The 12,317-nt window shown below is 43.7% G+C and overlaps 1 protein-coding gene across 1 annotated transcript in view; it reads right to left on the reverse strand.

The window, feature by feature from the left end:
* Positions 1 to 2,930: 2,930 nt before the first annotated feature.
* LOC140213790 (venom metalloproteinase antarease-like TtrivMP_A) overlaps positions 2,931 to 12,317 on the reverse strand; it is a 38,665-nt gene continuing 29,278 nt past the window's right edge. The window contains exons 7-8 of the mRNA XM_072285114.1: positions 5,259 to 5,360; positions 2,931 to 3,201 (exon numbers count right to left, since the gene is read on the reverse strand). Coding sequence (XP_072141215.1) covers positions 3,175 to 3,201; positions 5,259 to 5,360 — 129 coding nt within the window. The 3' untranslated portion in view covers positions 2,931 to 3,174. The remainder of the gene's footprint in view (positions 3,202 to 5,258; positions 5,361 to 12,317) is intronic.

Here is a 12,317-nt window from a genome sequence, read left to right on the forward strand (position 1 = left end):
TAGGAACCTGTCTTTGAAGTGTGATGTCAATCAGAGTATTTCCGACGTATTTTTTTACTATTTACGCCGTCGGCCAGTATTGGTAACGTTATTCGACCTCGACGCCGACTATGATAGATTTTCGCGCAATGGTGTATATAATGCGTTCGTATTAATTAAATCAGTCATTCGCAGTCCCGTGTGATATGAACTCCAACAACATTCCCTTTGTCGAGGGACATTTGACTGTACAGCTGCGCCAACAAAGAAAGAATCGTTAATTTAATACCTACGAGTAACTGAAGTTATGTATAGTTCCTAAATTATTCGTATGTCGGTAGCACCCGGGTCGTCTGGCGTTTCCTTAGACCATGAACATCCTGTTGCAACTCGCACTGCACGCAAGTGCAAATTTTAGATAAAAAAACATAATTGCTTTTGCGTGGCAAAGACTGATGCACTCAATAAAAAGTATGCGTAAAACAATTCTAAATGATACTCATTGCAGCAGCTGTCGCCGGTAGCGAGGTGGCTTTTGATCGAAATTTTCAGCTTGCCTTCAAAGCCATTTCTTTTCCCATCGAAATGAATGGACAAATTTACATTTGAAAGGTGCTCGCAAATTATTTCACTTGGAATGAAGACACATAATCGAAAGAGAAAAGCTTAATACGGTATTTCAGCTATAAAGAATTTACACGTTTAGCAAACGTTATTGTGCGGCACTTAGTTTAGCGGTTCCTTCAACCTTCCGGCCACATATTCTCAGCAAAAAGCGACTTTCATGGACAGAGAGGGCGCACGTCGCAGGTCCGCTTAGTCAGCTTAGTGCGATGCCCCGGTAAAGCGCATGCCATTGACCGTTTAAATAATATAGAGATTGATGTTGCCAAGTTAACATTCGGCGGTTACCCTCATCAAACGACCGGCGGAGAGTGGCGTCAAGGGCCGGCGTTTGTCTGTGGAGCTATAGTTGATGGCGATTCCCGAGCTCTGCCGACGAGAGGAGCTCGTGCAGCCGTCCCCGCTCTGAATTGACAGTGCCCCAGAGGATTCCTTTCTTCAGCACGTCGTAGGGCATCTGGCAGGGTGGTGCCGATATGACGTCGCACAATATGTGATGTCAGTGTGTAAGGGACCGTGCCTTGCCTGCTGTCGGAACAAGGTGCCTAGAATGAACTTCTACTTTAATAAACCAGAGATCTAGATGATCAGGCCAGAAGAGAAGTAGTCGTTGTGCCTAATGACTCATCGACGTGGTCAGTGATTCTGTTGAATTGGTGCTTGACGGCGGCCCTGCGGAACCTTCTGGGACTTGCTATTCTTTATTCCCGTGACATTACTAATGCAGGTAGCAAGAAAGGGACGTTGCTACGTCGAGTTGCGAGACTCACATAACTTTATTTGCACTGCTCACACGCTCGCTCATCTCCCGTTATGGTTTTCGGCGCGTCAGTACATCGGCACCGCCACAGATGTCCTTGAAGGGAACGCTTTAGCGAGATGCGCCGTCACTGCGCCGGGCATGAGCCACTGTTCAGTGGACCTCTCAGCAACATAGCCAGCACCAGCGCACCACGATTCTCGTCTAGAAGGACAGCCGCGCACATCACGGCAGTGCCACTAGACGGCGAAGCATGTACAGAAAGCAGCCCGAGAGAGGAGCCCACTTTCTGCATCACGTATGATTCAGTTTTTACGCGCATCAATTGATCGCTGTATTTCAAATCCAGGCGCCCGTTTCGCGGCGGCGGCACTATATGGCACTGACTGCTCTGAGGGAATCGTGAAAGAGGAAACTCGCTACAGTACATGCCGCATACATAACTCGTTTTGACGGCGGTAATGCGTTGTGTCACTGCGATATTCAATACTGAACTTTATACCACTTGCAGTCAATTGGAGAAGGGTTGCGCCAAACTTTCTTTCTTTAAATTCAATCCGAACCTAATATATTTCTCCTAGCAAAGCAGGAAACATTCGCTCTGACTGTAAAAACGTGTATATCGCTCTAGAACCCTGACTTATTTATTACGAAATTGTGAACAGCCCACACCTGATCATTTTCTGCAGGTTAGTCATACGGTGCTTCACATTTCAAAAGAACCCTACGCAAGTTGCCACTTTAGATTCGCGTGAACAGGAATAAATTATTATACATGTTTCTTCTGAGATGCCAACTTAGAAATCAACTGATTGTTTAACAATTATCTGCAAGCACGCGATTCTCTAACTTCATTTTATCCACGCATCATTGCTAACATGCCACCTATATTTCCTATACCAACTAAAGCCCCCAATTGGAATGTTTTGGAATAAATTTTGGATTCAGTTGTGTCACTGACGTAGGCAACGTTTTGTACAACGGCTATTTTAACTCCCTAACGTCTTTAAGGCAATTTCCTACAAGGGCTACATTTACCCTACATAAATAAACACGATTTCATCATTTCTCTTCATACCATTAAGATGAAAATTGTAGCTCGGCACAGTGCTGCCAACCTTCCATGCGAGCTGTGCCCTAAGTCCACCAAAAACATGTTACTTCCACTGGACTTTTCCAAAATATGGTTGATCGGTTTGTCAATATTACTTCTTTTGTCATAAAGCTTCGGCGAGGCATACAAATAGACTGCAAGTGTTACAGCTTAAATGTATTTTTTAAGCTCGTTTTAAACTCTTTTCGCACGACTCCAGTGCAGAGGTCGCACTGGAGGTCGCGCTCCAAGAGGTCGCACGACTCCAGTGCAAATGATGTCGCAGTGACGTCCTTTGAGCGTCCAGTGGTACACCGAACTCAGCCTCTCTAGAGCTCCCTAGCCTAAGTTCTTGCTCTGTCTCGCCACGTTTTCTGGCCACCCGTCTTCAGCTGATTGCCTCACCCGCAGCCCATTCGACGCCTGCACCATTCTTCCCATTAAAATCCTCCGATACTCCACACCAAACAATGCTTCATACAAATTTTGCTCATTTATTTAAGTAGACAGGAGGCTCATTGTTGCCTTTGTATCTAGGGGCCGTTCCTAAGTAATATTTTGGTTTATGCATATGTCCTTAAGATCTTCTGAAGCGTGTTGGTGTGTGGCAGAAAGCATCTCCTTCGCCTTGAATATTTAAATATATTCGTGCCGAACAAGTTCAAGAACATCCAACGGTGAAAACGCCTGCATCGTGACACAGCAGTAATCTATTATTTTATGTACACTTTCCGTTGTTGCATATCTGAAAAGAAAAGAATTGTATTGTATTGTGTTTTATGGCACAAAGGCAACTAAGGCCATCATGCGCTGGAAAAGAGGCGTGGAATGTAACTAAATAATGACAGTCCTTTCAAAAATTGACACAATATTTTAACTAGGCATCCATAAAGCTTCCGATCAGTAATTTGTGACAAATGCCGTTCTAATCGCGTGATGTCATTACCTGTGGTGAAAATATGAATGCGCACCCCAAACTACTAGCAGCATTGTTTTCGAGCCCTTAGCCGAACTGTCATTTTCTAAATTTTGAGCAGTAGTTGTGGACATTCGTTCGGATTAGTCTAACAAATACTTAACGACAAGGTTGAATTGTCGATTAATTACTCCTAAAGTGATCCTTACTTTCCTCCTAGAGATTTAGCTTTATTGTGTCGGCTTCCTGCACAATCAAGAGAGCTTGACTGTGGTCAGACTTTTTAAACTTCAGTTTGCCTCATCCCTGATTTAACTAGATCTTCGAAATTTCATCACTAGCGAAAGGTTTATATATATCTAGCACTTTTCGATTTGAATATTAGTTCAGTGGTACACTTCACACCTCGGCAATGCTATTAATGTGGAAGATATGAACGTATGCCTCATGTTCATAGAACTCTAATATGTCAGGTTGCAATAGCGTACCTCTGATTCACATGTGCCTGTTTACCTTTAGTCGTACACTTCCGATTTCTTTTCATCGGAATGTGGACTTTAATTGCATGAATAGGCAAAACTTGGCACATTTATACGTTTATACATGCTTGAGGGAAATGTTGGGGATTCATCATCGCCATTCTGATTATGGTCACCACTGAAACACCTATTGCTAGCATCGGTATCAACAGCCTAAGAAGATAAATTTGATATTGTGCACATACCACGAAGAAGTTCCATTGATCTGGTAATACATGTCTTGCGTCAGCTGAAACCATCTTTTGTCGGCCAATTACCTTATTTTATCCCACCCCGTATTGCGTAAGCCTCCTCAGATACACTGACCTTTGACCGTTTCCCATTCTGATATCAGCAACAATTATCGGTCCCACGCCTTACATCTACTGGCCACCTCCCTTCCATCTTCATACTCTCAACAAGGCCATTCATCACCCACATGTCCTGTAATCCCCACACCCCTCTTTCTGTCTCTTCACCTTATGACAACCTTTCACTGCAATCGCACGACGCTTTCTTAGGTTAATGCGAAGTATCTTCATTGACTTTAACATTTGTGCGGCTTATGCTAGCAACAGTAGATTGTAACATTTTTATAATACATGTAACCAGCTGGTAATTTGTCTGATCGTGAATGTCGCATGCGCCTAAGTACATTTGTTCATCGGCAAATCGTATCCTGAAGGTCATGATCTCCTGTGAATAATTAGCCTACGCATATGAACTCTTTCAAGGATTCTCGAGGCTGAGTTCCAATCACGATTTCTCGTTATTTTCCTAGGGCGTGGAATTTTACATGATGGCTCTGGATATTGTCCTTCAGACCTACCGACACACTTTGTCGGCCAAGGTACTCAATCTGTTGTAAGTTATCTCCATGATTTCTCACCAGTACAATATCACCAGGAAGCCTCAGTTTGGAGCATTTGCGAATGGTTATCAGGGCTAGTCAGTTCTTACCTAAGAGCTTCAAAACTTTTACACGTGCAGTCAGCTTCCTTGGAAAGATTGTTTCTGGTTGTCTGGCCAACTTCCTAATATTTATTTCCCTGGCTGTTCTGTGAAGAACTCGAGTAGCTGTGGACTCTATAGCAATTTGTTTACATATTCCCGTATGCTGTGTGCGCTTCTTGACTACGCAATATCTCTAAACCTTAAGCTTTCTCTAATTCATCAAAGGCCATGTCGTAGCCCTTGCATGCCATTTACAAATCCCAAGAACAAGGCTTGTCGGTAGCTGTAATTGATACACTGTATTGGATTAACCCTCAATATCTAGGCAAACATTGCGACGATTGGCAACTCAGTGACCCTGATTTGGGCTGGAAATGTTGGGAATGAAAGAGAAGCTCACAAATGAACAATTACCTGAGATGAATCGAACTTGTTGCAGCGTTTACCCTCTCGTTCTGGCAGCTGAAAGGAAGACTTGCGGCCAGTGTAGCAACGGAATGAGCATGGTCCATCTGTCTGTTTGATAAAGTGTTAAAAACACAAATGAAAATGAGTAACGATTACATCTGAGCTAAATTTACCACCGCGAGATGTAACGTAGCCTACTAAAAGAACATGGTGGTGCTAGTAGTGGTGGCTTGTAGCAACAGGCGGGTTTAGCTTGGCGATCAAGGCAGGTAATGGTAAAAGGAACATCATCTTGCTACACAATATTATTTCAGTGCCTTGGCATGCTCAAGAACAACCTCCCTTATGGTGGGGTCAGCTTTTGTGTAGAAATAATGGAGGGAGCTGGGTGCGTTGTGTTGACACGTCAGAAGGTGGGGAGAAAGCGCGAGCAGAAAAGGCTCACCATACTCAAAACGCATTGACGCATGACTTCGAGCGTACCGGAATCTTGGAAAAACGGTAAAATAATCATAATCCATAAGAAAGGGGACGCCAAAGACTTGAAAAATTATAAACCAATCAGCTTACTGTCCGTTGCCTACAAAGTATTTACTAAGGTAATTGCAAATAGAATCAGGAACACCTTAGACTTCCGTCAACCAAAGGACCAGGCAGGATTCCGTAAAGGCTACTCAACAATAGACCATGTTAAAACTATCAATCAGGTGATAGAAAAATGTGCGGACTATAACCAACCTTTATATATAGCTTTCATTGATTACGAGAAAGTGTTTGACTCAGTCGAAACCTCAGCAGTCATGGAGGCATTGCGGAATCAGGGTGTAGACGAGCCGTATGTAAAAATACTGAAAGATATCTATAGCGGCTCCACAGCCACCATAGTCCTCCATAAAGAAAGCAACAAATTCCCAATAAAGAAAGGCGTCAGGCAGGGAGATACGATCTCCCCAATGCTATTCACAGCGTGCTTACAGGAGGTATTCAGAGACCTGGATTGGGAAGAATTGGGGATAAGAGTTAATGGAGAATACCTCAGTAACTTGCGATTCGCTGATGATATTGCCTTGCTTAGTAACTCAGGGGATCAACTGCAATGCATGCTCACTGACCTGGAGAGGCAAAGCCGAAGGGTGGGTGTAAAAATTAATCTGCAGAAAACTAAAGTAATTATTAAGAGTCTCGGAAGAGAACAGCAGTTTACAATAGTTAGTGAGGCACTGGAAGTGGTAAGGGAATACATTTACTTAGGACAGATAGTGAGTGCGGATCCGGATTATGAGACTGAAATAATCAGAAGAATAAGAATGGGCTGGGGTTGCGTTTGGCAGGCATTCTCAGATCATGAACAGCAGGTTACCATTATCCCCCAAGAGAAACGTTTATAACAGCTGTGTCTTATCAGTACTCACCTACGGGGCAGAAACCTGGAGGCTTACGAAAAGGGTTCTACTTAAATTGAGGACAACGCAACGAGCTATGGAAAGAAGAATGATAGGTGTAACGTTAAGGGATAAGAAAAGAGCTGATTGGGTGAGGGAACAAACGCGAGTTAATTATGTCTTAGTTGAAATCAAGAAAAAGAAATGGGCATGGGCAGGACACGTAACGAGGAGGGAAGATAACCGATGGTGATTAAGAGTTACGGAATGGATTCCAAGGGAAGGGAAGCGTAGCAGAGGGCGGCAGAAAGTTAGGTGGGCGGATGAGATTAAGAAGTTTGCAGGGACAACATGGCCACAATTAGTACATGACCGGGGTAGTTGGAGAAGTATGGGAGAGGCCTTTGCCCTGCAGTGGGCGTAACCAGGCTGATGATGATGATGATGATGATACTGAAAACATGTCGGCGTTAATATCACACTGCTCTCACCATTGTTATAAAGAGTGGCGGGCAACATTGTCCCGTAAAGGAGCGAAATTGGAATTGTAGTTAACACAGAGAATGTCGGCATGGGTCGCATTAGGGTGAGTATGTGGTGAGACTGGAACACACGTGTGCTTACGCGTGGCGTCATGAAGAATTTTTTGAGGAGCCGCGCGAAGCAAGAACGTGACCACCCTGCATCGCCGCACGAGCGGTGCCATTCGTATCGCACGCTTTGTCGCATTCACCGCATAGTGGCCTTGTCTGCGTCATTGTCCTCCTTAACTATAGGGCAAGAAGTTCCTAACAAAGTTGCCTTGCAGATTGACAGTTTTTGCGGGCGTGCAATGTGAGAAAATGTAGCCATGTTTAGGTTTTTACCAGGTAATGTGTCGTAAGGACTTCACGTCTTGCAATAAGCACCCATATGTGAAGGAGTAAAATAGTGAAAATTTGTAATTTTACACATCTGGCTTTCTGCATGATCAGTGGTATTACTTGAAAACATTGTAATCGCCCTTCAAGGCGTAGTCCTTTTGCAGAAAGCCCCTCCCCCCTCCAGCATAGAATTTTAAGAAATCCACTTGGGGAAAAGAGCACGGTCGTGTTCATGTCTTGATTACGGGTAAATGCGGATCCGGTGATTGGCGAAGGCAGTTCTACTCGCGCTCTAAGCTGGCGTTTTGTGGGCCACTGTGCACGGCTTCGCAAGCTTGTGCTTCGCTATATTATTCAGGTCACAATCAACGGACGTGGCCATTCCTGAATCTGAATGTCTCTCAGCATGGTGCTTATTTGCAGATATTGATTTGGCTACAACGGTGACTCCAAGAGTTGCGTTTGTCCATTCGCAAAAAAGCAAGGCGTGATGCCTAATTTTCTCCAACACTTCATGATGTCATGTCAGGATTATGGATGAGATTTACAGCGAAGCTGCTAGCCTGTAGTTCGTAGGGTTTTTTCGTGGCGTGCTCACCCTGAAAACTGCAACTGGAATAGGTCTTTGTGTTTGAGTTCTCGCGTAAGAGAATTATGTCTTCGCGTATATTCGATTTACAGTTCGATGCTATCATGTGTGTCGGATGTGTGGAAATTCTTCTTTACGCATTTTCTGACACATTCTGTTTTGAGAAATTCAGTTAGTTCAATGACGCAGTTGCGGTAGGAGGAGGGCTTACAAAAAATGAATGTATGCTATGCAAACAGTACCGTCATCTCTCATATAGACCACTCATATAGACCTCGAACAGCCGCTGGAAAAGGGCCTTGTCTTTCAGTTACCGCGTAACAGTTTTATGTTTCCTTGTATGTTCGAATAACAATTCGAAGTTATCGTGCCTGCAGCGTGAGCGTATGTCGTACTCATTTGTTTTGCTACGCAATTTATGTTTAAATATATATTTAGTTCCTCAATGTGATAACTACGACGAGCAAGAATGAAGGTCCAGCAGAAAATACATTGTTTATTGCACAGAGCATCGTGTTCTTATAGGCCACTTCTAGCGTGCCGCGCGAAGCTTATCAGGAGCGCAGAAACTATCACAACAGCGGCTCGCTGGCGCTTGTGCGATCGCACATAAATCACCATTGCTTAGTGGACAGCCTAGTAGAGTAAGGATGTACGCTGCACTTTAGCACTCGTGCGTGCCTGCGTGACGCACACGCTTGTGGTGGTGGTGCTTGTGTAACATCGCCGAACGTCTGTTGTGTTGGTGGTACTTGTATAAGGTCTGCACCAGCTTCGCTTTACGTCCACTTTACTAGAGTTGAATGCAGGCAGATACTCTTTCTTTTTATGGTATCACATACATTCGCACCTTCACTGCTTAAAAATTGGGTTAATAAATGTGGGCATGTTCGAGATGACCAATGTGGCGTTGAAAACCTGCCCCAAGCAAATAACGATAGTCTCTACAGTTTGAACTGCTACCGTGCTAGTCGCGCAAAAATGACATGTTCTCAATCTTTTTTTGCACTACTGTATTACCACTATAGAAGAACTGAGAGGCAAGATCTTCGTCATGTATCTGCGTACGAAAACCGGATGGCTATTGAACAGGTCAGGTATCCTTACTTCGTTGCTTTAAATTTTGGTAACATTCTCTTCTGCCTGAGACACCAATTTTGGAGCATGAAAGCAGCTGCCGAGTGTGAGTTTCGGTTTGGCAGCTGGGTGATCTTGCTGTCTTTTAACACGGGAAGCATGGCGTAGTCGTTAATTGCGTAGGTTCGTAAAGAGGCTATATTACTGCGCGCTTTCTCATGTGACATGTGTTATTTCATGCATGCGAAAAACGTAATGATCAATCAAATCAATTATTGTTCATTTATTCAATCAGCACAATGAAATATTATTTTGAAAAAAATATGGAGGGCAGGCGCTGTAACGGACTCAACGAATAGGTTTGACGAGGTGACTGTCCCTCCATTGGCAGTGCCCCAACCGTAGAACCAATATTAAGTAACCCTATCATTTGGAGCTACTACAACATCCACTTCAAAAAATTATGTTTGTGCAATCCCTTTATTATGCGTTGCGGTATTGTCGAAAAAAAAGTATAAGAAAATATAATCAGGACGATGCGCCCATCATCCGATCAAGTAAATGCGATAAGTCGATTGCTAGAATAATAATGAAAATAGTATTGCCACGCTCATTTATTCAGGGCATTTTGAAAAATTAGACGCAATTTAAGACTACTTCTTGAAAAGAAATTGACATCAACGGCAGCACACGAGAAGGCGATGTGGTGAGCACTAAGATGGTGCAGATGGCAGTTCAATCGAGAATACACATGTTGAGTGGGCGTCAGGGAGTCATGGAACCTGTGGGGGCGATCCTGCTCACGAGGATTGACTGCTGTAGCAGCGGTCTACGGTTTTTTTTCTCTCACAATGCTCGCATATGAAAAAGCGGACGCAAGTTATTCCTTTCGGGTATGTTTCACTGACAATACTGCCCTTCAACAAGTCCTGCGAGCATGAAAGTCATAGGCGTCTAATACGCAAGCCCATTTTACCCCCGCTGCTTTGATTGATACTATGAGGCACGTGTTCATCACGGCACCTTAGGTTTGGCAACGTGCTCACGTTAATATATAAGATTCACTGTGAGGTACACAAGTAACAAATACAACGCCAAGCAATAAAATAACACATCCAGGGAGCAGTGCTGACACCATGTGCCTGCCGGGACCTTCCGCGTCATACCCAAGGCTTTTCTTGCGCTTGCAGACGCTACTCATGCATTTGTCGGTATCGGCGAATGATCCCCGTAAAGGTAAACAAATCGTAGATACCGAGCCCCCCTTTAGGTGCGCCTGTAAAATATATCTTGTTGTAACACGCAAAATAAACGTTTTATATAACGCTAGCGCGCTAAGCACTTCATGTATGTAAGCAAACCTTGAGTTTTCATATCGCTGGCACAGCGCTAAACTTATGGGTAGCGCAAGCCTGACTACCACATTAAGCCGTCCCCCGCTCTCCACCCCCCTCTCTAATACCGGTGTGGGGAGGCTAAACAGGCGCTTAGTTCTCTCCACGCTGAAGTGCCCACATGTCGGCAGAAGGCGAGGGAAGGGGAGGTCCCATAGGACTTCCCTCTGCGTCAGCGAAGAGTATTATTGCTATTGAATGTCGACACAACATATAGGCATACTCGGGGCAGATACACCTTAGTGAGATAGGTAACTGCCGTACGGAAAACTGCACACGTGAGAGCACAAACATTTTCACGTCGGCCGTGCCGCGCACGCCTCAGCGGACAGCTCAGTTTCGGTAGAAGTCGAGAGTCGCCGTTAAAATGTGCTATCGCGTCACCATTGCAGTGCATGTCCCCGGAGCTACAAGGTGCATGTGGTGACAAAGAAATTTCAGCACTGTTTCATCTTGTTTATACTTTCCTTGAATAGTGGTGGTGGCTGATACTTCTGTGGTGGTAACAGAAATTCGTTACGAAGATTATGAGCCCTATCCATGGTCTTGCGCCTATGATAACCTAAAGCACGGTATTATAGAATGTACACCCAGACAGAAAGCTAGTGTCATGCATCTGCTGATATGACTCGATGTATTAGTAGTTTCGTATATTGTGATAGCAATAGCCCTGATGTGTTGAAAGGTGCTGGAAAGTGTAAACAATTCAATCAAAGTGGCCTGCAAAAGAGTAGGTGCAACATCAATGCGCAATATTTAAACGCTGTGTCTTGTCTCACGCGATGAAAGCACCGCACGTTTGTTAATTTCAATTTTTTTTTATTTTTCATTTGCTGTTTCTTTTCTGTAGAACCCGCAAGGAACTTAGTACGTTGCAGGCGGGAGGTATGAAAAATGATACGCATAATTTAAGAATAGATTAGAAAACTGGAGTGCACAGAAGAACAAAATAAATAATTTAGAGTGGAAAACGGGTGATAATACAGAAACAATAGCTAAAGTGAGTTGCACAACAAGGGCTAAATAAATACGCAATACTACGCGGTAACAACAGACAGTCTTCTTGCTTAGGAATTATACAGCATTTGGCTTAATATCATTTGATTTCGTGTTAGTTCATGCATGCTTAACATGAATGCGGTCACTAATGCTTACCGATGTTCTAGGTAGATTATTGCAATCAATTGAAGGCGCATTACGGAATGATTGCGAGCGCGTGATGCTTTTATGGCGCACTGAAATAACCTTATGCACAAAATCGCGACGAGCGAAAGGATAAGGCACCGGGTTATATCCTGAGGGAGCAGTGAGATGCGTTGTGATATTATGTTTCTGAAAAAGATAAAAGCGCGATTTCTTCCAGCGGAAAGAGAGTAATAGAATCAAAGCCTAGAAGCAAAATAGGGCTTCGTTAGAAAGAAATGAGCCATGCAATATTGTACTACTGCAAGTTCATCTATTCTTGTGACCTGATGTGGACCCCAGAGAGATTCAGAATATTCAGATGTACATCATTTTTACCTCCTTTATGTAGCCTCTCCCATCTATAATGTATACTTTTTCTGAGGGTACTGTAAATATACGAATAAAGCAAAAATATTATATTATAGAAGGGGGGGGGGGGGGCATTCCATGTGGTGCGCAAGAGAAACGTTTATGGAACTGATGCAGGGAAAAATATTTTCTTAGAGTAACATAAAGAGCAGTTTTCTTTGGGCACTAGGTATCCTAGAGGCTGTTTTTTTAAAGATTACCACTTA

This window comes from Dermacentor andersoni, chromosome 10 (genome assembly GCF_023375885.2).
Source record: "Dermacentor andersoni chromosome 10, qqDerAnde1_hic_scaffold, whole genome shotgun sequence".
Taxonomy (NCBI): Eukaryota; Metazoa; Arthropoda; class Arachnida; order Ixodida; family Ixodidae; genus Dermacentor; species Dermacentor andersoni.